This window comes from Acartia tonsa, chromosome 2 (assembly GCF_053477335.1).
Source record: "Acartia tonsa isolate MP-2025a chromosome 2, ASM5347733v1, whole genome shotgun sequence".
Classification (NCBI taxonomy): domain Eukaryota; kingdom Metazoa; phylum Arthropoda; class Copepoda; order Calanoida; family Acartiidae; genus Acartia; species Acartia tonsa.
Window position 1 is genome coordinate 14,757,871 of NC_137261.1, and position 27,598 is coordinate 14,785,468.

Here is a 27,598-nt window from a genome sequence, read left to right on the forward strand (position 1 = left end):
TATTGTTGATTTTTATCTAAGGTACATGTAATAAGATTTAAGCAATTCTTTCAACAATGATTTTTAATAATAAGAAAAAGTTATTTTAAAAACCAAAGTTTTTCTATAATTAGGGTCAGTCCGTTTGTACGTCAGTCTGTACAGGACAGATAGCTCTTTTTGTAAATTTAAACACGATAGAATTGCCCTAATGATTTCAAACTTTGCCTGATGATTCCTATAACTCTTAGGCACGATTTAGGAAGCGTAGCAACTCTAAAATTGTTACCAGTCCGTACGTCCATTTAAAACATTATTTGTATGCCATAATTATCCTATTCATCTGATTTTTGAAATACTGATTCCTATTACCACAAAGTACATGTTTTAATCAAGTCATAAAAATGTAAAATGACCTTAAGCAGTATCCTGTATTTAAGAAGTTTTGCAACAAATTTTCTTTATAGTAATAATATTTTAGTAAAATTGTATGATAACTTTGTTCAATGTTTCAGACGTGAAGCCCGAGATGGAACAAAATTTCAAGGTAAGGACGTCAAAAGTTTTCAAACTGGAAGTAGCAAAATTGCAGACAAAGAGAGAGGGGACAATGGGCTGTCTATTACACTAGTCTTTAAAGTTTTATAATAACGTTTTCTTATTCGTTGGCTTAACAACCATGGGGACTTTTAATGGATATTGATTGGTTGGTTCATTAAGTTGAGTTAACTAATTGTAATCTACAAAAGGGGTGATTTATTATGTGTGTCACCATTTGGAATGTACATTGATTTATCGGTCATTGTCTTATCCCTTTAAAACCATGTCAAAATTGATACAACCCGCGGCATTAGCATTGTTGGTAACGTGTTGGCTTGCTGTTGGGGAGGTGTCGGGTTCGAGTCTGGGATACACCGCGTCATACTAGAGACGTTAAAAATTGTTCCTACTGCTGCTAGCAAGAGTAGGGGGAATGTCTTCTCAACAGGCGCAACTCATTACCATGCATACAAATATATATATGTATGTATAAGTAATATTTTTACAAAGCAAAGTTAGATTTGAAACCTTTTTAACAATACTTTGGTAGATTCATTAGCATTTAAATTAGAAATTTCTTTCATTCTATAATTTTAATAATTTATGTGGGATATAATATGCTAACACAATGGACAATGGATTGTTCAATGTACTAGTCCCCAAAGTTTTTAATAAAGATTTCTTATTCGTTGTCTTAACAACTTTGAAGACTTTTTGGTTGATATATTGAGTTGAGTGTCTAAAGTTTCAACCAATAATTATAATCTACAGAAAAGAAAGAATTTTGTGTGACATTAATGGGGATGTACATCAATTTATCAACTATTGTCTTATCCCTTTAGATTCCTGATGCTAACCTCAGGGTTACTGGGATAGTTCAATGACTTAAAACTTGCATACCTCAAATTTGTCTCATAATTAGCGATGAATTTTTGTAGAAGATAAACAAACAGCCAAAAATCATCCTTAGACTTAATTGAAAAAAAAATAAAATAACCCAGAATAGGGTGGAGTTTCGAGGGTTGAGAATTTAATTTAAATGAAAGAATCCCTAATCTTGTATGAAATTTGGGCTATTTTCTTGAGGATAGGACAACCCCCCCCCAAAAAAAAAAAAATTCTCCCTCAATTTTTTTTGTTTGAAATTAGTGGTGGCAGCACCAGAGGTACTTAATTAAGGGGCGAAGCCGCTAGTACAAAAATAGTATGAAAAATAAATGGAAGAAAATTGGAATAGTATCCTTAACCAATTAACCTGTAACCTAATAAGAAAAAGTAACCTTCCGGGATCTAAAGGAATAAGATAACGGATGATAAAATAATGTTCCCCCCTGTGATGGTACATAAAACTTCCTATAGATTAAATTAGTGGATAAAACGTTTGGACACTCAATTTAATGAGCCAACCAATAATAATTCACTAAAAGTCACCAAAGTCGTTAAGCCAACGAGTAATAAAATGTTATTGTAAAAATTTGAGGGACTAGTGTAATAAACAGCCAATTGTCTCTTCCCTCCCTGAGAAAAAAAGTGATGCGGGAATAACAATGAATAATTTATTTTACATCTCTGTGTATACAGGGATAGGGTATTGGAAAATATTTTTTTATGCTAATATGCATTATTGTAGCTTGAAAACATAATTCATATTGAATATTGTTGCCAGTTATGCCTGGTTTTTGTAGTTGGACAAAGTATCTTATAAATCAGCCCTGTGACGTCATTAAAATGTGGGATTATCCATCTCTTTATTAGGGGTTTTCTTTCCCACTTCTCCTCTCATCTCCCTCATTTTTATGACGTCACGTGGCTGATTTTTGAGACACTTTGTCCAGCTACTGTTTTTACGTTTTTATCAAAAGAGAACAGTGTTTTTTATATACTTATTATCCTGGGAGGGAGGGGACATTAGGGTGTTTATATCACTAGTCCCCAAAGTTATATAATAACATTTTCATATTTATTTGCTTAAAAACTTTGGGGACTTTAATAGAATTCTGTTTGGTTGGTTCATTTACTTGAGAGTCAAGAGTTTTCAATCTATAATTGTCACCTAAAGAAGAGGTAATTTTGTGTATCATCATTGGGGATGTATATAAATTTATTGGCCATTGTCTTATCCCTTTAGATCCCTGAAAAACATGCATTTATGTTGATGCAACATATCTTGCTTAGAGTTAATTTGTTATGCATAAGAAAAAAAGTAAAAACAGATATAAAAAACACCAACATTTTTAGCTTTTTAGAAAAAAACTGAAAAATACATCGAGAAAAACAGATATCATTTTCATATATTTGGACTAAAGAAGTTAAGATACATTATAAATTAAACGGCGAATGAAGTAATATTAAAAGAATGTACTATTTTAATATGACGTCATTAAGGATACTTCGGTCTTTTTATAGGCACTATAAAGAGCTTCTTGAAAGGCTAATAAATATTGTTATTTATGCACTTAAGACTTCAACAAAGCCTTTGTCAACTAACCAAAAATCTTTTTCTAAATTCAATTTTGCATCTTTATTTTCCTCTGTTTAAAATGAACTAATGATCAATAAGTTTAACAATTGTTGAGTGCCTGAAAAAATTTTTTTATATTTTGTTATGCCATTTAGGATAACCTTAAATTATCTAAGTATAACTTGAATGCCAGAAACTTTAAAAATAAATATTGCTTTTTTTTAAGGTATTGGGACTGTAAGGTTTTTTTACTTAGAGACTAACATTAGAAACAGAAATTCCTTTTAAATCAAAAACAAAAATTATGAAGCAGTGCCTAATAAACATGACGCCATTCAATACAAATGACCAAAGGCCAGTTTACATTTTACCATTGGTCAATTACAATGTATGCTGGCTTATCATTGGTCATTTGTATTGTATGACTTCATTTATATTAGGATTTTAAGCTGCTTCGTGATTTAATATTATTTTTTTTAAATGTTTTAAATTTAATAAATTTTAGGAGCACGAAGTTCAGCTGTGGTTACAATTAATTCCAGATCTAGAACATTCCACTCCTTCTCTTTCAAGAGGTAAAATTATTAATCTTATTCTATTTTGGGCCCTTTTCATAAGATTATAATATAGCCTAAAACTATCCTTGGACCAATGTGAAGCTTCGTTAACAGAAATAAGACGATCGGTTCAGTGGTTATACAAAAAATCTTAGGATAGGATGACCAAAAAATCTTTGATTATAATGGATTAATGAAATTAGTTAATGAAAACCTTGATTGATTGATTGATTGGTAGATAAAATCAAATGCATTTTTTAATTACACATGTTTTTTTTGCATCGTATTAGTGTAATTTGCAATTAAATTATAACTTTCAGGTTATGCAGCTACTCTCTAATATAAAGGTAAGACAATGGCCGATAAATTGAAGGACATCCCCAATAATGACACCTTCTGTAGATTATAATTATTGGTTGAAATATTATGACTCTAAGTTAATAAACCAAACAATCGAAATTCAATAAAATTCCCCAAATTTGTTCAGCCAACGAAAAAGAAACGTTATGATAAAGCTTTTGGGGACTAGTGCAAAAAAACAGCCAAATGTCCTTTCCCTTCCTGATAACAATTACCAAAATGTTTTAATTCCTACAAATATTCAAATATTTTACGATTCAACCCGATAAAAAGAAAACAGTAAAAGTGTCGGACTATGACGTCAGAAAAATTAACAATTAACCAATGAGAGGCCGCTATATTTTTTACCACAGAGAATACTGGCTTCTTATTGGTTAATTGTTAATTTTTTCTGACGTCATAGTTCGACACTTTTACTGTTTTCGATAAAAATCTCCACTTATTTGTTTTTTTTTCATATGGAAATATTTTTTTTTTAAATAGGACCATGGAAAGAATCGGGTTTCGTTGTATTTTCATAGTAGCTTCTCTACTATTTCTAGGGGGCTCTAACACTGCTGTTTCTATTTCTTAACCCTGCTGGGCAATCATTAGCATTTACCTAACCTATTTTAAAATAACCTATCAAAAGCTTTCAATGATCAAAAAAAAATTGTCGATCCAACTGAATGCATTACCCTGCATTCACTTATCCTCTTAACCTTGAAAAATAATGTTTGTTTGCCTCACCATTCCCCTGCGGGAGCTCTCTCCCCAATTACCTGAAATGGCCCTTGACCCTTTAAAATCACAGGTCCAAAAATTCGCTTTTATCCCTTTTAACATCAAATTTATTGTAAAAATACTATTTTAAAATGTGTAACCCCAACACTTTCTAACACTTAAATCCTTGAACAAAAATCAGGATAAAGTTTTTTTAATGCACACGACCATTCACACACAAACACACACACAAACACACACACACACACAAACACACACACACACACATACAAACACACACACACAAACATATTGCACAATCTTTGATTAATTTTATCAAATTCAAGAAAATTTTGTGGATTTTTTTTGCACTTGATTTGTGTGCCATTGGTTATGTATATGTATGTGTTTGGTCATCTGGGTATATTAGAAAACACTGAAGCATAGAGCCAAACACAAATAGTTTGAAATATAAAAGATAAAACAAGTCTTTTTAAAGAATCTATTGTATTTTTATTGAGTTTGTCTGGAAGGGAATAATAAGATATTTAAAAATGTTTTTTTTTCTATATTTCATTTTCTAATTTTCATTAAAAGCAAAGCTTTTTCATTATTAAGGTCGGTCCGTCCGTACGTCCATAACCGAAATCTTTATAGTTAAATTGGCATGTAAGAATTTTCCTCACGATTTCAAACTTGGCATGGTGATTCCTATAAAGCCTAATAATACAATTTCTGTCATATAGCTAGGTTTCGTGATTTGCACATTCTTGATATTTCTTTTCTCAGAGTATATGCTCCTCTATATATGTTACACTAGCGGATACGCCCCCTGATACTTCAACCCCAAGTTTTAAAAGCAAAGCTTTTCTATAATTAGTGTCGGTCCGTACTTCCGCCCGCCCGTCCGTCCGTTACAGATGGATAGCTTTTTTCGTTAATTTAGGCATGTTAGAATTGTCCTATCGATTTCAAACTTTGCATGGTGATTCCGTTAGTAGTTAGGTACGATTTAAAAAGCGTAGCAACTCTATAATCATTACCAGAATGTCCGTACGTCCATTTTAAACATGTTGATTTTTTTACTTTATTAACAACAAAATTTTTTGTGATCTAATCATCCGATTGATCTGATTTTTGGTATATTGATTCCTGGGACAACACAGAATAATGTTATAAGCGAAACAACTTTGTAATCAAGTCCTAAAAATGTAAGTATGTCCATAAACATTATCCTGTATCAAGCAGTTATTGTTGTGATTATTAAGCTCAGACACTATACAAGTGTTAATGTTCGTTTGTCCTACCGTTTCAGAGCTTCACTTTTATGGATGTTGTCATCCTTGTTCATTTTAGATTTAAAACAAAAAATTTAAAGAATAAATTTTGTTGGGGAAGTCGACCACCTTCCTCCAAAATAGTTTGGACTCTTGATTATAAATTTTTTTTTATCCGTAAATTTCATTATTTATCTGGTTTTATTGGAACTGCATCCATGCGGGGGAGTGGTAAAGCTAAACCTTACCACTAACTCTAATCTACAGAAGGGGTAATTTTGTGTATCATCTATGGGGATGTAAATTTATTTATCGGCTATTGTCATATCGCTTTAAATCCCGGGAGATTTAGATATCTGTCTATCTATCCATTTCTATCAGGGATCGGAAGCCTCTCGTAAGCCGCGCATAAGCCTCAGTTTTAAACCTGCTTGTGAGCAGAAAAAAAAATTTAAGAAAGAAGGATTGTCTGCTAAAGAGCCGTTTTATACATCCAGCTGAATATTATAGTGATAAAATCACGATTTCACTGAGGCTTACAAGCGGCTTACGTGAGGCTTCCGATCCCTGATTTCTATCTAAATATTTATCAATCCTTCTCTATCTGCAATTTTACAATCTGAATTCCTCCCCCTATATATACCTTCTAACCTTCTACACCCCTCCCCCCCCCCTCCCTCCCACCTCAAAATTTCAGGGATCTAAAAGGATAAGACAATGACCGATATCATATTGTACATATGCAATGAAGATAAAAAAATACCCCTTCTGTAGATTACAAATAGCGGTTGAAACGTTTGGACACTTATTTTAATAAACCAACTAATCAAATTTAATAGAAGTCCCCAATGTTGTTATGACAACGAATAAAACAACGCTATTGTAAAACATTTGAGACTAGTATAATAAACAGTCCAATGTCCCCTCCATCCCTGAAATTTTTATACATTAGCTTCCTGCATCAAGTATTTATTTATATTAACAAATATCCTATTTTTAAAGTACTAAAGTTCTGAAGCTTAAGATCTCAATAACTACTAAACCGATAAAATTTTTCTTTTTAATGTAATTGTCACATAGATCATGCGATGGTTTTAGGCTAAAATATTTAAATATTTAAGTCTTGGGATGGTTTTCAGCTCTTTTCTCTCCCTTTTTAAGTACAGAATTCCTAGATGCTAGATGGGAGTAATATAGTACTTGCATGTGTTTAAAGATATCTAAAACGTTGTAGCCTAATGGGCCATGGTTTTTCTGTTAATTTACAGATTTTTTTTTGATGTAAAAACAACTTTTCTATTAAGGGATTTGATTAATTTGAATTAAACATAGGAACCATAGTCAAAATTCTACCTACACTCAAATATATTATTAGGATTTCTGAATTCATGAAATTAAAATTAGGAAGATTTTTCTTAAAATCATAATCTAGTATCCAAAAGCTCTTTAAGACAACTAGCTCTAAAATTGTAGTTATTTATTCTGGATGTACTAAAGTACAGATACTTGCTGTAAGTATTACGTAATTGTTAACTGTTCATGTTTGTTTAAACTATTTACATTTAAGTTTGTTTCTGTTGTGCTAGTTTAGTACAACATTGTCCTTGTTACATTATTTGCACAGCTTTTGCAAGGTATTCATGGTCTCGCAAATCTAAATCAAACTTTAAACAAACTAAAGCATCCCATAGAGGGAGAGAGGAGAGAGAGGGAGAGTTGGTGAGCAATTTAAGTGAACTCCAGTTTACTTGTGTGGCTATTATCAGAGAGAGAGGGGACAATGGGCTGTTTATTACACAAGTCCCTAAAGTTTTATAAAAACGCTTTCTTATTCGTTGGCTTAACATATTTGGGGACTTTTAATGAATTTTGATTGATTGGTTTATTAAATTGAGTGTTCATATGTTTGAACCACTAATTGTAATATACAGAAGGGGTAACTTTGTTTGTGTGAAGGGGATATACATAAATTAGTCGCCCATTGTCTAGATAGCTGGGCTAATATACAGTTCTATCACCTAGACGGTTTTACTCATATTTGATCTGGACAATGAAATTTTTGAGAACAAAAAATATTTTTGATGATTATTTGATGTCAAGTAAAGCCACAAGCGGACGCTTTAAAAATAGTGTAAGGTGGAATTTCAGTGGTCAAAAAGTAAGGTTAAACAAAAAAAATCATCTCCTTTATTTCAGTTTTGTTTTGTTACTGTAGCTCAAAGTTGACAGATAGGAAAAAGGTCGTGCAATCAAAACTACCCCCACTTATTTTTATATTTATTCATATAAGGAGGGTGGTATAGGTTCTTTACTCGTTAGGCACTTTGAGGAAAAGCATCACTGAGATCTATAAAATATAAATTATATTATTGGAAGCTTTTTACAGTTCCTATAAAAAAGGGATAAATTTAAACACCTTTTTCCCTAGTATCCCAAATGACGTAATATTAGATTAATGGATTATTCTAATATGACGTCATTCAAGATACTTTGTACAAAAATTATTCTTATTTCATCCCCTTTTTAAAGGCAAAATAAAGAGCTTCATATTATCCTCACAAGTAAACAAAAGCCTATTCAAATGCTACACTGAGTGAAGCTTTCAATGTAAACTAATTTGTGTGTTTGTTTGATTTAAATTCACCCAATCTCAACCATTAGGCAAAAGGGCAGAGCCGGGCTAGAGATAGGTAATCTGACTGGGAAACTTACTACTAGTAACCTTTATCCACGAAGCTATCCCATTGCTGTACCTTAAGTCAGTTTGTTAACAAACAACTTGAATGCATTTTGTTGACACAACCCAATCTGTCCCGATTTTGTATCACTTTGAAAAGTGCGATTCCAGTTACGTCATATACGTTTCGGGAAAGAAAAAGGGAAGGTGGGAAGAAAATCTCTTCAAAAGAGATGGGGGAAAAGGGAAGAGATTTTCTTCCCCACTTCCCTTTTTATATGACGTCACAAAAGTGATACAAAATCGGGACAGATTGGGTTGTGTCCATTTTGTTTACCCTAAAATGTTTTGAATTGTTATATTTACAATGACAATAAGTCCCACGTTAAGCAACCTATATCTACCAAGCAATGCTATTCTTTAAATGAAATTGTGACTATAATTGCAAGCTAATAGGTTTCAATTACCATTTAGCTATTTTGAACCTAAACCATTTATACAAAATAATGCTAATAAAACTATTAAATTTTTTCTTGATAACAGATTTTGGCCCGTATTCTATAATTAAAGCATTAACTGAAAAGTAAACATTCCTCTAATATTTGTTTTCTTATTCTCTTTAATGTATTTATCAATCCCTTAATGCCTGTCTGAATATTAGCCCTATTTCCAAAATCAAAGCACTAATATAGGTAGATGTTTCCTTTAAATTCTCTTTCATTGCTCTCAATCGAAATTTTTCTAGTGCCTATAAAACTGATGTCACGCTGGCCTACCATTGGTCAATAAAATATAGTGGCCTGTCATTGGTAATTTAGTCTGTTTTTGGTAATTTGTCATATTTTGTATGACGTCATTTTTTTATAGGCACTTTAAAGAGCTTCCTCTCTATTTATGTGTCTGTGCTTGCTTTTGCCTTAATCCTTTAAACCATGGAGGGAGGGGACATTGGGCTCTTTATTACACTAGCCCCAAAGTCTTAAGATAACGTTTCCTTAATCGTTTGCTTAACAACTTTGGGAGACTTTTATCGAATTTTGATTGGTTGATTCATTTAGTTAAGTGTCCAAACGTTTCAACCACTAATTATAATCTACAGAAAGAGTAAGGAGTAGGCTATTGTCTTATCCCTTTAGATCCATGGTTTAAGTGAAAATGTTTGTTTTTATCTAGATACCCAAGGCTCTGGAGAGGCAGGAACCCTGTGGGGTGTGACAAGAAACCTAACCAACATACATTAATATTTATCTATGTATCTATCTAGGTACTCAAGGCCCTGGAGAGGCAGGAACCCTGTGGGGTGTCACAAGTAACCTAACCAACATACATCAATATTTATCTATGTATCTATCTAGGAACTCAAGGCCCTGGAGAGGCAGGAACTCTGTGGGGTGTCACAAGAAACCTAACCAACATGCATAAATATTTATCTATGTATCTATCTAGGTACTCAAGGCCCTGGAGAGGCAGGAACCCTGTGGGGTGTCACAAGTAACCTAACCAACATACATCAATATTTATCTATGTATCTATCTAGGAACTCAAGGCCCTGGAGAGGCAGGAACTCTGTGGGGTGTCACAAGAAACCTAACCAACATGCATAAATATTTATCTATGTATCTATCTAGGAACTCAAGGCCCTGGAGAGGTAGGAACTCTGTGGGGCATCACAACAAACCTAACCAACATGCATAAATATTTATCTATGTATCTATCTAGGAACTCAAGGCCCTGGAGAGGCAGGAACTCTGTGGGGCGTCACAACAAACCTAACCAACATGCATAAATATTTATCTATGTATCTATCTAGGAACTCAAGGCCTTGGAGAGGCAGGAACCCTGTAGGGTGTGACAAGAAACCTAATCATAATGTAATAATATCTATCTATATATCTATCTAGGTACTCAAGGTCCTGGAGAGGCAGGAACCCTGTAGGGTGTGACAAGAAACCTAATCATAATGTAATAATATTTATCTATGTATATATCTAGGTACTCAAGGCCTTGGAGAGGCAGGAACCCTGTAGGGTGTCACAAGTAACCTAACCAACATGCATAAATATTTATCTATGTATCTATCTAGGCACTCAAGGCCCTGGAGAGGCAGGAACCCTGTGGGATGTGGCAAGAAACCTAATCATAATGCATCCATCTAGGTACCCAAGGCCCTGGAGAGGCAGGAACCCTGTGGGGTGTGACAAGAAACCTAACCAACATACATTAATATTTATCTATGTATCTATCTAGGTACTCAAGGCCCTGGAGAGGCAGGAACCCTGTGGGATGTGACAAGAAACCTAACCAACATACATCAATATTTATCTATGTATCTATCTAGGAACTCAAGGCCCTGGAGAGGCAGGAACTCTGTGGGGTGTCACAAGAAACCTAACCAACATGCATAAATATTTATCTATGTATCTATCTAGGAACTCAAGGCCCTGGAGAGGCAGGAACTCTGTGGGGTGTCACAAGAAACCTAACCAACATGCATAAATATTTATCTATGTATCTATCTAGGAACTCAAGGCCCTGGAGAGGCAGGAACTCTGTGGGGTGTCACAAGAAACCTAACCAACATGCATAAATATTTATCTATGTATCTATCTAGGAACTCAAGGCCCTGGAGAGGCAGGAACTCTGTGGGGCATCACAACAAACCTAACCAACATGCATAAATATTTATCTATGTATCTATCTAGGAACTCAAGGCCCTGGAGAGGCAGGAACTCTGTGGGGCGTCACAACAAACCTAACCAACATGCATAAATATTTATCTATGTATCTATCTAGGAACTCAAGGCCTTGGAGAGGCAGGAACCCTGTAGGGTGTGACAAGAAACCTAATCATAATGTAATAATATTTATCTATATATCTATCTAGGTACTCAAGGTCCTGGAGAGGCAGGAACCCTGTAGGGTGTGACAAGAAACCTAATCATAATGTAATAATATTTATCTATGTATATATCTAGGTACTCAAGGCCTTGGAGAGGCAGGAACCCTGTAGGGTGTCACAAGTAACCTAACCAACATGCATAAATATTTATCTATGTATCTATCTAGGCACTCAAGACCCTGGAGAGGCAGGAACCCTGTGGGATGTGGCAAGAAACCTAATCATAATGCATCCATCTAGGTACCCAAGGCCCTGGAGAGGCAGGAACCCTGTGGGGTGTGACAAGAAACCTAACCAACATACATTAATATTTATCTATGTATCTATCTAGGTACTCAAGGCACGGGAGAGGCAGGAACCCTGTGGGGTGTCACAAGAAACCTAACCAACATACATTAATATTTATCTATTTATCTATCTAGGTACTCAAGGCCCGGGAAAGGCAGGAACCCTGTGTGGGGTGTGACAAGAGACCTAACCATCATACATAAATATTTATCTATGTATCTATCTAGGTACTCAAGGCCCGGGAGAGGCAGAAACCCTGTGGGGTGTGACAAGAAACCTAACCAACATACATTAATATTTATCTATGTATCTATCTAGGTACTCAAGGCCCGGGAGAGGCAGAAACCCTGTGGGGTGTGACAAGAAACCTAACCAACATACATTAATATTTATCTATGTATCTATCTAGGTACTCAAGGCCCGGGAGAGGCAGGAACCCTGTGGGGTGTCACAAGGAACCTAACCAACATGCACGAGTTCCAACAAATGCCCCTTGGGGATAAATTTGCTTGCAAGGACAAGAAAGAGGATGCGAACGCAGACAAGTAATATTTATAAGCATAAGTAGCTCAGCTATTCTATAATTATGGTCTATATGTCTGGTTTTCCTCAAAGAGAGGGGACAATAAGCTGTCTATTACACTAGTTCCCAAAGTTTTAATTAAGGTTTTCTTATTCGTTGGCTTAACAACGTTGGGGATATAATTCAATTTGATTGGTTGGTTAATTAAGTTGAGTGTCCAAACGTTTCAACAGAGTAATTTTGTGTATCATCATTGGGAACGTACATTAATTTATCGATCAATGTCTGATCTCTTTAGATCCATAGATTTTCCATCTGTCTATTTATTTACAAAATAAGCTGCTTTTTGTCTACTTTATTTGTTACTGTAAAAAGTAAAAATCTTTTTTTTTGTTGCAATCTTTTGCAATGTTATGAGATTTTTGCGTTTAACGGAAGCTTTATGTGTGTCTTGCGGTGGTTTTAGGCTTTCCTGAATCATAAATTTGATTACCCTTTACGTTTATAGAGTCTTTTTAGTTTACCTTTTACAATATGCTCAGATATAAAAAATACAAGCACTTTTCCTTTCAAAGCCATCTTTCAAAATTTTCGACTTTCACTTTCTCCTAACAATGTAGACATGGTATATATTTTAAATTACAAAATTTTGTCTGGCCTGATTTAAAATATTTTAGATTGGCTCAAGAAAATAGTTTAAACAATATCATTATTTCGGATTATTCTTTTACATTGGTTTTCATAAACCTATAATAATAATGTTAAAAATGTTGTTATATGACAGCAATGAACATTTTAATTTAGTACCATACATTCGAAAAAAAATTGGTTATGTTCGTTAAAAACTGCTGAATCGATTTATGTCAGCTCGGGCAATTTTTTGAGGGTAATATAAATTGATAAAACAAGCCATTTTTGGCATAATTAAATATTTATCTGAGTTTTGGTGCAGGTTATTTTGTGTGTCTAGACTAATTTCAAAGTGTATGTCACTGTAATATTATGCTCAGATATAGGGATTCCTTTAGGAGGGTCGTTTTTCCATTATTATCCGTAAAAACATTATTTCAAAATAAAGAACAGTTTAACTTAATAATCGCATTTGACTATACGCTAACACACAACTTTACGAAGATACACAAAAAAGTTACCCTCTTTCTTATTTTTTTTTATCTATAACATGACATAATACTTATCTCATGATTACAGTATTATCATGATATAATGACAGCATAATAGGTTTGTAAAATAAAAGATACTAAAATTTAAAATTTCATGATTTGTTTTTTCTTGTCGCTTAATAATAGAAATAGCTAAATAAAAGAATACCCTGAAACCATCACAATGCATATATAAAGCTTCTCTGAGCAGCAAAAGGTTAGTCCTTTTAACAGGGAGAGATGGGACAATGGGTTTTTTATTACACTAGTCCCCAAAGTTTTTCAAGAACGTTTTCTCATTCGTTGGCTTGACAACTTTAAGGACTTTGAAATTTGTTTGGTTGGCTCATTAAGTTAAGTGTTTAAATGTTTCCACTATCAATTTTAATCTACAGAAGGGGTAATATTGTGTATCATCATTAGGGATGTACATTAATTTATCGGCCATTGTGTTATCCCTTTAGATTTTTTACTTTTAAGGTGAAGGCTATTGAGAAGAACCTATACCTATGTCTTCTCAATGTCTTATCTCAAAAAAATTTTATGGGGTGCTATAGTAATTTAAACCCAATTTTCTTATCCATATATCCCTTTCATATAACATTATGCATAAAATATTCTATTCTATACATTACACAGTACAGTATTACACGGTCAAAAATGTAGTTTACATGTTGCATAATGTCCTAGGGTAATGTACAGGGTGTTGCAAAAATGTAGTTTACATGTTGCATAATATCCTAGGGTAATGTACAGGGTGTTGCAATAATGAAGTTTACATGTTGCATAATGTCCTAGGGTAATGTACAGGGTGTTGCAAAAATGTAGTTTACATGTTGCATAATTTTCTAGGGTAATGTACAGGGTGTTGCAAAAATGTAGTTTACATGTTGCATAATGTTCTAGGGTAATGTACAGGGTGTTGCAAAAATGTAGTTTACATGTTGCATAATGTCCTAGGGTAATGTACAGGGTGTTGCAAAAATGTAGTTTACATGTTGCATAATGTCCTAGGGTAATGTACAGGGTGTATGGAAAAAAACTATAAAAATACTTGCATCTGAAATGTTTTGTTTTTTTTGGACAATGTCTGAAATTGTAGCCAATATCTTGGAATAATGCTTAGTACATATGGTATCTAATATGCTTTATTCTTGTACTAGCGGCGATTCCCCAACGATGCCTCTAGGGGCACTTGAGGAGGGAGGAATAGAATAACTAATATTTTATATTAGATTTTTTTTAAAGTAAAAAGTGGTTGACCACTCTTCCTAACCACATTTTTTATTTTAGTTTAAATTGAATTTTTTTGAAGGGAGAATTGTTTTCTAGGGGCGATTTATTTTCGAAGTGTGTTGGTAAAGAAGAACCCGATCGGTTCAGCGGTTAGCAAGATCCTTTGGTACAAGCATACAGACAAACACAAAGACAAACAAACAGACAGACATTCTGTTAATTTATTATTAGGATACAGGGTATCTGAAAGGTTAGTTCTAGTATCTTCAGAGATTAAAAAAATACAGGGTTCCTTGTAAGTTTTACCAATGCATCAAATTACTGAAAACAAACAATAATGAATAATTTTAAAAATAAAGGCAGCCTGTGGCCTGTGAACTTAATGATATCATTTTTTTAGTTTTGGTTTTTTAACTTTGACTTAATTAAACAATATTTAAAACTAATATTATGTAAAATGATATTTCTAGTCACCAAGTATAATTGATATTCATGCAAGAGATAGATACATTACGGATCTTAAGGGATAAGACAATGGCCAATAAATTGATATACATCAAAATTATGATACACAAAATTACCCCTTCTGTAGATTAGAGTAGTGTTTGAAACATTTGGACACTCATCTAAATGAATCAACCAATGAAAATTCAATAAAAGTCCCCCAAGATGTTAAGCCAACGAAAAAGTAAATGTTATTATGAAACTTTAGGGACTAGTGTAATAAACTGCCCAATGTCTCCTCCCTCCCTAAAGATACATATATATAGGGCAAGGATATTTCCAATGTCATATGTAATCTAGTTTAAAATTTCAAACTTTGTGGCCATATCTATATATACATTACATATATATTTATATTGAAACTTTATCACACATAAATATTCAAGATATTTTGATCAGTTTAGGATAAAACAAGGATATTTGGGTGTAATAATTCAGGGATAAGACAATGGCCAATAATACAATGTTAATCCCCAATGATGATACTCAAAATTACCCCTTATGCAGATTACAATTAGTGGTTAGAACGTTTAAACACCAACCAATCAAAAGTCCCCTAAAGGTTTTAAGCCAACTCATAAGAAAACGTAATTATAAAACTTTGGGGAGTAGTGTAATAAACAGCCCATTGTCCCCTCTCTCTCCGGTAAAAATTACAAACAAAAGAAAATTTAAGATTTTAGGTGAAATATTACATGATATGATTTTTAAAATGCATGACAATTTTCTAAAACTTTTTCAAAAAAGTTATTTTAAAGACAAAAAAAAGATAAAATAATAGTCAAGTGTTTTTATTAGGTTCAGTATTTTGATTTTTTGTTTTAAAATTTTAATTGTATATTTTATGTTTTGTACTATTTAGGGAGGGCACATTGAGCTGTTTATTACACCAGTCCCCAAAGTTTTTATAACTTTTTCTTATTCGTTTCTTTACAACTTTGGAGACTTTTATTGAATTTTGATTGGTTGGTTCATACAGTGTCAAAACGTTTCTTCCATTAATTGTAATCTACAGAAGGGGTAATTTTAAGTATTATCATTGGGGATGTACATCAAATTATCGGCAATTATCTTATCCCTTTTATGCTAGGGCACCCAGTACGAAATTATCGCATGTTACGAGCTATTTAGTTGTATAATTATGTAGATTTTTATGTTAGGGCACCCAGTATGAAATTATCGCATGTTACGAGCTATTTAGTTGTATAATTATGTAGATTTTTATGTTAGGGCACCCAGTACGAAATTATCGCATGTTACGAGCTATTTAGTTGTATAATTATGTAGATTTTTATGTTAGGGCACCCAGTATGAAATTATCGCATGTTACGAGCTATTTAGTTGTATAATTATGTAGATTTTTATATTGGAGCACCCAGTACGAAATTATCGCATGTTACGAGCTATTTAGTTGTATAATTATGTAGATTTTTATGTTAGGGCACCCAGTACGAAATTATCGCATGTTACGAGCTATTTAGTTGTATAATTATGTAGATTTTTATGTTGGAGCACCCAGTACGAAATTATCGCATGTTACGAGCTATTTAGTTGTATAATTATGTAGATTTTTATATTGGAGCACCCAGTACGAAATTATCGCATGTTACGAGCTATTATTTAGTTGAATAATTATGTAGATTTTTATGTTGGAGCACCCTGTATGAAATTATCGCATGTTACGAGCTATTTAGTTGTATAATTATGTAGATTGCAGAATATCGATTTATAGGAATTGCAGCTTTGTCTAGTGTCTGACAGCAGAGTTTCATAGAGACCTAGTCATCTAGTATTTAAACTCCTACACCCTACTAAAATATCCCAACTTTATCAGGAATTTAAAGAGATAAGACTATGGCCGATAAATGGATGTACATCCCAAATGATGATACACAAAATTACCCTTTTTGTAGATTACAATTAGTAATTGAAACATTTGGACACTCGACTAAATGAACCAACAAATCAACCAACTTTATACTGACAACTATTTCTTTGATTGTGTGCTCTTATAGGTGATTAGGGTATTGCTTTTTCATTGGCTAAGGCATTCCTAATTATAATCAACAGCAGTAGGTAAAAATATTCCATTTCTTAAATTTGAGTTCTACTACATTTTCAGTTTAGAATGGGGTAAATTGACTTTCTAAGAATCAAATAAGATTGTCTGCCTTGTAAACTCAAATTTAGACAGATTTAAAATATCTTTATTTATCAGATTTTCTTTCCAAAATCAATATGTTTGATTTAAAACTTGCCCCATGTCATGTCTGAAATTAAAGATTGCTTTTGAAATGAAAAATGATTGACATTTTAAAGGTCAACAATCGCATTTACAATTTTAGCATTTCATGTTCTTTCCTATATTTTAATATTCTACTAATTATCTTTTTTACTCTTCAAAGTCTCTAAAATATTTTATGATTATTCTACATTATAGAAAAGGGTGAGAAGACATGTTCTTGATTAATATAGAATACACATTCCCTGCAATTTTGTTTAAAACTATATGATTAGAGTAAAACAATTGAGGGGGAAGGGGTTAAATAACATTATGTCCCCACCCCGTGGACCCTGTGCCGAGTTTTAATTGGGTCTTTGAATATTAGCCAATGGCATCTTACAAAAGAGCAGAAAGCAATTTGTTAGGAGACGAAGAAGGTCCCCAAGACTGAGGCCAGGTAGTTGGCTGGGTTATACTTATTACATTTATTGTGTTACTATTAGTTTTAATATTTGTTTAGGGATCACAGAGAAACATTTACACTTGGAATAATAATTGGCAGTACTCTCTTAACCATCAATGTTGTCTTCATATTCTGTATCTGCTATAATAGACAAACAAACAGGTTAGTATGCGTTATCAGGGAAGGAGGGTATATTGGGCTTTTTATTACACTAGTCCCTAAAGTTTTATTTTAACGTTTTCTTATTCATTGGCTCAAGTAGAGTGTACAAACGTTTCAGCCACTAATTGTAATCTATATTATGTATAATTTTGTGTGTCATCTTTGGAAATGTACACCAATTTATCGCCCAATGTCATATCCCTATAGATCCATGATTTTGTTATATAATAAGCTTGGCATCTCTGCAATTCACCCAACAAATCTTTATTTTCTATATTTGTTGTAAAACAATATAGAACTATGTATTTCTATCTGTCTTTCTGTCTGATAACCTCTGAAAAGATCTTACTATCATCTTCCCTAATTTTGATTTTATAATTCTATGAGTTTTTTACATGTATTTTTTTAAAATTTATTTTCCTTTTTATGAAGAAAAATAAATTTTCTATTTGACACATAACATAATTTTTAAACTTACAATCAAGTTGATGTTATTAATAATTTTCAGATCCCGCTGGGAGATGGAGCAACGAGGTTCAAGTGAAGGATTTGCAAATTCCGAGTCACAGGTGCAAGTGTGCAGTCAACATTTTAATTTCACTCACTTGGATTTTAATAAAGCATTTCATCAAATTTCAAATTTAATAACTCAAGATTTCTATAGTATTTCTAATAGAAGATCACAAAGTAAATTAACCTTGGTGACTTTTAGGATAGCAACTTTTTTTGCAAGGTTGATATCTTTAAGTGTTAGAATATTTTATAATTGAAAATATTTTTAAAGGAATTAAGTAAATATGAATTATTTAAGATTTAGAATTAGATTAATCTATCAATAGTGATTGTTTACATTACGATCTAACTAAAATATATAGAACTATATTTCATTTTAGATTTTGACTGGTTTTACCCCGCCCATGAGAACAGCAACTCTGCATAGACAAGCAAAACATCCAGATAGACACCATAGCTCTAGTGAATTGGGATATCCGGTAATTTTATATATAAATTATGTATCACAGAAAATATATATAATCATAATTAAAACTTAAGAAATTTAGCAACTACAAATTACTTTTTTTACCAAAAAATAACACTATGCTGTAAACATGCACTTTGCATTTAAAAGTATTGCCTTTTGATTAATTATTAATAATTCTATAAATTAAATAGGTCTTTGAGTTGCTAAGCACAAAAGTAAGAAAATAATATCTTAAAGGTTTTTAATAACTTTCCTTGGTTTCAGATGTTGGATGATAAGCAGCAACGTGGTAAAACATCAGCTGACTACTACACACTACAGTACAAGCGCCGTGCCAGTCCAGGACCCCCGGGATCAGCTGATCTGCGTCAGGCGGGCCGCGCAAACGACAACACAGGCCTTGTTGGCGGAGCAAGCACGTTTCAGTGCGCCGCAAAACAGCAAGGACAGAATAATGTTTCACGTACAGGCACGACTGTTGGCTTGTCTGCCTATGGGAGTGGCGGCATGGTGGAGCCTAGTGGGGGCAGTATTCTAGTTGACACTAAAATGGCCATGTGTTCAGATGTGCCATTGTTATCTGATATTCCGGTACCTTCTCAGTTCAAAGATCAAAGTTCACAGAAAAATATTAAGCATCACATACCTGATTCTATTCCTATTTAATCAAGTATACCCAAATCTTTAGTATTCTATGTATTTATTTTTATCAGGAGTTAAATATTTGTAGGGAATTTTTATTTCAACTTAAATTTGACCACAAAAAATGGCTTTTTGTTTATGCTTTTTTTATAATAATAGGAAAGAGCTTCGAAAATGGGCAAGACTAATGAATTGTAAAAATGAAAGTTTATCTGTGGTCAACGTTTACTATCTTCTCATGGAAACTAAAAAGAAATAATTTATATTGTTTTGATTTAATATTTTTAAAAGATCTTTTTTACATAGTTGAAAATAATCTTTCTTAGTTATCAAAAACTACCTTATCTGTTACTTACTGTGATTTTGATAATTTTTATGTATAATATGTTAGGAGAGTTAAGTTAATCATTAATATTTTTAACACCTATTATAAAAAGGCAATAAAAAACATTTTACAACAAACAAATTAGATGATTTGCTCAGAGAGGGAGGGGTCATGGGCTGTTTATTACACTAGTCCCCAAAGTCTTTTAATAACGTCTCTTATTCGTTGGCTCAATAACCCTAGGGACGTTTGAATTTTGATCTGTTGGTTCATTTAGTTAAGTGTCCAAAAGTTTCAACCACTAATTGTAGTCTAAAGAAGGAAATTTTGTGTATCATCATTGGGAATGTACATCAATTTATCAGCCATTGTCTTATCCCTTTAGATTCCCTTGTTTGTGCCCATTACCTTAAAACCTCAATGTTCTGAATTATTGCAGATACTGTGTTAGGCCAGATTCAGGGACAGGAATGCGGCATCTGAGGAAAATTTTGATCGATGAAAGAATCACAGTAGCTTTTCTCCTAATTCTAGCTTCTTGGGGAGGGGGGGGGGGTGGCTCTAACCCTGCGGTGTCAATCATTAACATTTACTTAACCTAAATGAACCTATCAAAAGCTACTGTGAAAATAATACGAGACCCACTACTTCGTTTTTTTCCATCATCTGAATATTTCTTACATTCCACATAGGGGCAACAAGGGGCAACAATTCACCACCCCCAAATCAAGTTTTAAACATTCTATGAGTATTATCATACCCAATGTACATCAGATTTCAAAGGAATCGTAAAAATACGCTTTTTAAGTAAGCATTCTAATGCATGGAAGTCAAGAAATGCAAAAATTTTCTTACAGAAAAAGGCATACTTTTTGTGTTTCACCAACAATTTTAAAAGTATTATAAAATCTCTTAGAATTAACGTAATTAGACAAAATAACTTCTGATGAATCATGCATTACATATATTTTGACAGTATAAAAGAAAAAAACACAAATTGAAGAAATTAGTCCTAAATAATTCTAGTTGAAGTCAAGATTTTAGTTTTTATTTGTTTGTTTTTCAATCAACATTTAAGAAGACAGTAAGAGGAAACATGTTTTCACTGGTTGCCACCGGCTAAAAAAACGATATTTGATTACCCAAAGACATATTTCAATCGCCAGTACTGGTTTCATTTACCCCCCCGCGCCCCCGTAGGGGTTTTTAGCCTGTTTTCTGAACGTGGGTGCACGAAAAGCTTGTAAGAAAAGGCGTTTAAATGCGCTTTTAAAGTCAAAACTTAAGATATAATTCAAATAAATAAAAGACACAGAAACATAGACATATTGGGAAATATTTATTCTGACTTAGAATTAAAGTTAATAATAAATATTTTCAAGTTCTATTGCACTAAATGATGGAGAGGAGAGGGGGGGGGGCTAAACCTAAATCTAACCTCTTTATGTTTGATGTTTTAATGTAACTAAATAATCGTTTCTATAGATTATTACAAATATCAGGGATCTAAAGGGATAAGACAAAGGTCAATTAATTGTTGTACATCCCCAATGAAAATACACAAAATTACCCCTTTTGTAGATTAAAGTTAGTAGTTAAAACGTTTGAACACACAACTGTAAAACTTTGGGGACTAGTGTTATAAACAGCCCAATGTACCCTACCTCACTGCGAAAAGGTAAAGTTAATATGCAAATAACGTGAGGTTCTTATAATCATTCTAAATTTGAATTAGCAAGTAGTCTATCTGTCTGTCTATTGGTAATGCTTTGTTTTTAAATTATGTAGTTACAGGGTATTCATGTTTAAAGTCTGCAGTTTTATTTAGAAAGGGAGGGGACTGTTAATTACACTAGTCCCCAAACTTCAAAGTTTTATAATAACGTTTTTATATTCGTTAGCATAAGAACTTCAGGAAATTAAATTGATTTTTTATTGGTTGGTTCATTAAGTTGAGTGTCAAAACTTTTCAACCACTAATTGTCATCTACAGACAAATAATTTTGTAATATAATTTATTAAATATGTATTTATTAAATATGTATCAATATTGGGGATGTACATATTAATCGGTTATTGCTTTGTTCCCTAGATCCCTAGGTGTTAATATATAATACAAAGTAGCTTGATGTCAGTTTGTCTGTCCGCCCATCCCTTAAGATCTCGCTAACCACTAAACTTATTGAATTCTACTCTTCAGGGAATATATCTACTGGTCCTGTGGTTGTTTAAAGATCTTTTTCAAAAATAAAAATCCCCCTCAATTTTTTCATATTTCTATAATTAGGGTCGGTCCGTCCGTACGTCTGGTACAGTTAGCTCTTTTACTTAACTTAAACAGGCTAGAATTGTCCTATCGATCTCAAACTTTTCATGCTGATTTCTACAACAGTTAGGTACGACTTAGAAAGCACAGCAACTCTATAATCGTTACCAGAAAGTCCGTACATCCATTTATAACAAGCTGATTTTTACTTTTTTGACAACAAATAATGGTTTTGAATGTTAAAAATATCCTATTCAACTGATTTTTTGAATACTGATTCCTATTTCAATAACGTCTATTGTTATAAGCAAAGCATCTCTATAATCAAGTCCTAAAAACGTCAGTATGTCCTTAAACAGTAACATGTATTGAATCAGTTTTAATTACAATTTTGTATAGACATGCATTAATATTCAGTTCTGACACTTCACAAGTGTTAATGTTCGTTTGTCCTTCCATTTCAGAGCTTCGCTTCTTTCATGGATGTTGTCATCCTTGTTTAATTACCTCTTGGGGCATATCCCCTAGAGGCTAGGGGCGAAGCCGCTAGTATACATATAAACAGTAAACAAGAATCATAATATCATTATAAATATAGATATTAGTTAATAAAAATTTATGTTAATCATGCCCACATTTATAATGGATTTATTAAACATAAAAATAAAGTGAAACTTGTAGCTTGCTAAAATAAGGATCCCCATCCACCCCCATTTACACCATCCCCTCCCCTCCTACTGAAATGAATTCCATGACCCCAAATTTGACACTTTGAACACTAAAATCGTACTATAATTAACCTAGTTACACTTTAAAGGGCCCATAAAGCTAGTGATAGGGTAGCTGCGCCACTAAAAATTTCTCATATTGCTCTGATAACCAAAACCCCTAATTAGACATTTTAAACACGAAATTCAAGATAGTTGATGGATAGATAGATGGATAGATAGATGGATAGGTAGATGAATAGATATATGGATAGATAGATGGATAAGTAAATGGATAGACAGATGGATAGATGGATGGATAGATAGAGGGATAGATTGATGGATGGATAAATTGATAGTTGATGAATAAAGAGATGACTAGTTGATGGATAGATAGATGGATCGATATATAGATGGATAGAGAGATGGATAGAGAGATGGATAGATAGATGGATAGATAGATGGATAGATAGATGGATAGATAGATGGATAGATAGATGGATAGAAAGATGGATAGACAGATGGATAGATATATGGATAGATAGATGGATAGATTGATGGATAGATAAATGGATAGGGTAAGGGGGGGGGGCTATTTTCGGGAGGGGTTAATCTGGTAATTTTCTATCTACCTTCATAAAATGACCTTTATCTCCATGTTCCTTTCAAATGACAGAAAAAAACATTAAAGCAAATTTGTTTGTTGTTAAATTACCTACAAAAAAGTATAAAATGAAATTTTTGTGAGATGAATTTTAAGGGTACTAAATAATTAAATCCCCTTTTTGGTTGATTTGCCCCAATGTGATTCCAGTTTTTTCATATGTTGTAATATCATTATCAGGAAAATAAAATTGAACAAGGATGGCAACATCCTTAAAAGCGAAGCACTGAAACGGTAGGACAAACGGACATTAACACTTGTATAGTGTCTAAACTGAATCATTAGAATATAAAAGTATAAGAGTCGAAGCAAAATTGTAAGTAAATTTGTTGAAAAACTGCTTGATACAGGATAATGTTTATGGACATACTTACGTTTTAAGGGCTTGATTATAGAGTTGCTTCGCTTATTATATTATTCTTTGTTGTCCCAGGAATCAATATACCAAAAATCAGATCAAACGGATAATTATATCACATAAAAATTTGTTGTTAAAAAAGTAGAAAAACATGTTTAAAATGGACATACGGACATTCTGGTTATGATTATAGAGTTGCTACGCTTTCTAAATCGTACCTAACTACAACAGGAATCATCATGCAAAGTTTGAAATCGATAGGATAGCTATCTCTATCTATCTCGGACGGACGGACAGACCGACCCTAATTATAGAAAAGCTTCGCTTTTAAAAATTCTGCATCTAAAATTTTTGTATCCCCCTCCTCCCTCCCCCACAATAAATTTTATCCCAAAGGTAAATTTGTTGGGGGAAATTTACCTTCCCATTTCCAAAATTCAATGCTTGATAATGCTTTAATGTCCATATAGGTTCCCTTATTCCTTAAAAAGTCTAAAAACTACATTGAATCCTAATATATAAAGTAGTAATGTTTTTTAGTCTTAAGCTTAAGATATCAATAACTACTGAAATGATTGAGTTATCCCTTCAAGGGAAGTTTCATATAGGACCTTGGATTTTGTTACCAGATTTAAGCCGATGGTTTTAGGCATTTTTGTCCCCTTAAATTACAGAGCTCCTAGATACTAGAGGCGTAACCGATAGTTAATATTAAATTACTTAGGTATCTAGGACTAGTACTAATTTTTTTATTTTTGACATGCAAAACATCTTTATCAGATGCCATATCTCTCTCCCTGGGAAATTAAATTGGCAATACACAACAATTCAATACTTACAACTTTCAATAAAATATGTTAACATAAAACATCCAATATTGTGAAAATGGAGGTTACTGCATAATAATCAGAGAGAGAAAGGGGGGGGGACAATGGGCTGTTTCTTACACTAGTCCCCAATGTTTTATAATAACGTTGTCTTATTCGTTGGCTTAACAACTTAGGGTACTTATTAATAAATTTTTATTAGTTATTTCATTAAGTTTTGTTCAAATGTTTTAACCACTAATTTTTATTCTACAGAAGGTGTAATTTTGTTTATGATCATTGGGGATGTACCTTAATCTATTGGCAATTGTCTTATCCCTTTAGATCCCTGATAATAATTCAATTAAAACATCCATTAACAAAATTTTACGGAGAGTTTTTGCTAGTAATGAATGTTTCATTGACAACAAATGTTGCTGTTAAAGTTAAATTTAGATATTAAATTAAATAAATATTAAATATTTTTTAAAACACTAGCAAATGCGCTTCTAGTATCAACTCTATTTTCAAAGGGATATGGATTGGCTAATAAATAACCTGAAACCGATTAATATCCGTTGAATCAGAACCGGTTCACAGCCATACCGAAAAATCATGTATAGCATCGTATTTTAGACAATTTTCTACGAATAGTAAAATGAAAAGTCATAATATTAATACCAGTTTTGTTAGCCGGGAAACCGGAATAATTCTTACAATTTATCTTTTTACCATACGCAGAGAGCTGTCTATAACACGATGCTATAAATAACAGTTCCAGGAACGGCAATGCAATATTTTTTCTATAATTTCAATTCTAGCTTTTTTGAATGAATCCCAATAGATATATGTTTCTAAATGTACAATGTAATGTCCCGCAATTGAATTTTTAACCAATAAACAAAGCCACTTATGTCTTTAACTATTGATTTATTATATTATTTTATTTTTACTTTCACCTATTACTTTGAAAAAAAGGAAGAAGGTCATTTTTTCATGTATTTTCCTTAAAGTTATGTGTTACCATATAGTCAAATGCGCTCATCAAGTCAAACTGTTCTTAATTATGAACGTTTCATATATACACATTAGGATAAATTTAAAACAGTTTGACTTAATAAATTTGACTAAATGGTAACACATAATTTTACGGAAAATACGCGAAAAAAATGACCCCCTTTATAAAAGTAAATAAATTCTTTTAGTATAAACAAACGTCTAACAAAAAAGTTTTCTTGTGTATTTTTGAAGCTGTCTTTAAAATTTTAAAATATATATATTTCTTTATTATTTTTATTAGTATTTTTTTACATTTTTAAACCATATTTTAAGAATTCGAAGTTAATTAAAATATCCGAGTTTTTATTTATTCTAAAAAAATTTTATTAAACGAACTTTTTGGTTCTTTGAAGAACATAGCTAAAAACCGGTGAAAAAAAATTAATAATGCTGAACATATTGTGCCAAATTGTAAATTAATTTATTTATATCATAACATTCATAGAAAGATATATTTCATTTGAAGAAAAATCTGTGTGTCTCTAAGTTTAATGCCATTTTCTGGCATATTTTTTCTGCGTAATTTTCTTCAAGTGAAATATTCCTTGTTAAAAATATCATGTTAGTTAATATAAATCATCATTTACAAAAAAACATTTTTGTTTTTTATTTCTTGTTATTTTTTTACAGCGCAGCTGTTCTATAACTTATTAATGTATGTTCTCAAATGAGTATGTATTATTTTATTAATAAAGTAACAGGATGTCTCTTTGTATGTTTGTACCGAAGGATCTGGCTAACCGCTGAACCGATGTGGTTCTCCTTTACAGGAGTTTTTCATATCCTAGCCCTTCACTCATTGGTGGTGAAGCTACTCTATAATTCAAAATGTCCGTTTGTCCGTTTTCATACAAAATATATATATTTAAATCAAAAAATGCTTGAGAAAGGTTCCGTGATTTTTTCTCCAATAAATCAATTCTTTATATTAATAAAAAAAACTCATTAAAACTTCTTGTCCGTATTCTTGTCCGTATTCTTGTCCGTATTCTTATCCGCTTCGCTACTTATGGATGTTGACATCCTTGTCTCTTTTGTAGCTGTCTTCTTCTTAGATCCATTAATTGTGCTCCCCTGAGAAACAATACATATACTGTCACTAGAATCAGGGATAAGACAATGGCCGATAAATTAATCTGTACCTTTAATATATACACCAATATTACACTTTCTGTCGATTATAATTAGTGGTTGAAATGTTTGGACACTCAAGTTAAGGAACAAACCAATCAAATTTCAATAATTCTCCAAAGTTGTTAAGCATACAAATAAAAAAAGTTGTCATAAAACTTTGGGGACTAGTGTAAAAAAAAGCCAATTGTCCCCTTCCTAAAAGCACTATAATTCCTGTTAGACAGAGGAACATCGGGTTGACGCAATTTTAGTTATTTAAGAGACACAAAACTATAACTAAAATTCTCAGGGATAGAGGGGACATTGGGCTGTTTATTACGCTGGTCTTTAAAGTTTTATAAAATCGCTTTCTCATTCTTTGACTTTTGGGACTTTTATTTAAATGTCCCAACGTTTCATCCACTAATTTTAATCTACAGAGAAGGTAATTTTGTGTGTCATCAATGGGTATGTACATCAATTTATCAGTTATTGTCTTATCCCTTTAGATCTCTGATAATTCCTGTTAGACAGTGGAACAGCTGGTTAAGGAACATCTTTAACCCATCCCAGGACTTGGGTAAGACTTTACCAAAAAGAAGGACTCAATCAGTTCAGTAGTCATGAAGATCTTAAGCTTTATACTAAGAAACCTTACTGATTT

General features: G+C 32.6%; 2 protein-coding genes across 2 annotated transcripts in view; one reads left to right on the forward strand and one right to left on the reverse strand.

Annotated features, from left to right (window-relative positions):
• Positions 1-22,026, forward strand: part of LOC145305374 (neuroligin-4, X-linked-like) — a 153,207-nt gene extending 131,181 nt beyond the window's left edge. The window contains exons 21-27 of the mRNA XM_080146995.1: positions 495-526; positions 3,486-3,555; positions 12,150-12,285; positions 17,908-18,012; positions 18,521-18,581; positions 18,906-19,004; positions 19,259-22,026. Of these exons, the coding sequence (XP_080003121.1) occupies positions 495-526; positions 3,486-3,555; positions 12,150-12,285; positions 17,908-18,012; positions 18,521-18,581; positions 18,906-19,004; positions 19,259-19,660 (905 nt within the window). The 3' untranslated portion in view covers positions 19,661-22,026. The remainder of the gene's footprint in view (positions 1-494; positions 527-3,485; positions 3,556-12,149; positions 12,286-17,907; positions 18,013-18,520; positions 18,582-18,905; positions 19,005-19,258) is intronic.
• A 3,441-nt stretch (positions 22,027-25,467) lies between these two features.
• Positions 25,468-27,598, reverse strand: part of LOC145305445 (uncharacterized) — a 344,737-nt gene continuing 342,606 nt past the window's right edge. Inside the window, exon 33 of the mRNA XM_080147092.1 lies at positions 25,468-25,497. Coding sequence (XP_080003218.1) covers positions 25,483-25,497 — 15 coding nt within the window. The 3' untranslated portion in view covers positions 25,468-25,482. The remainder of the gene's footprint in view (positions 25,498-27,598) is intronic.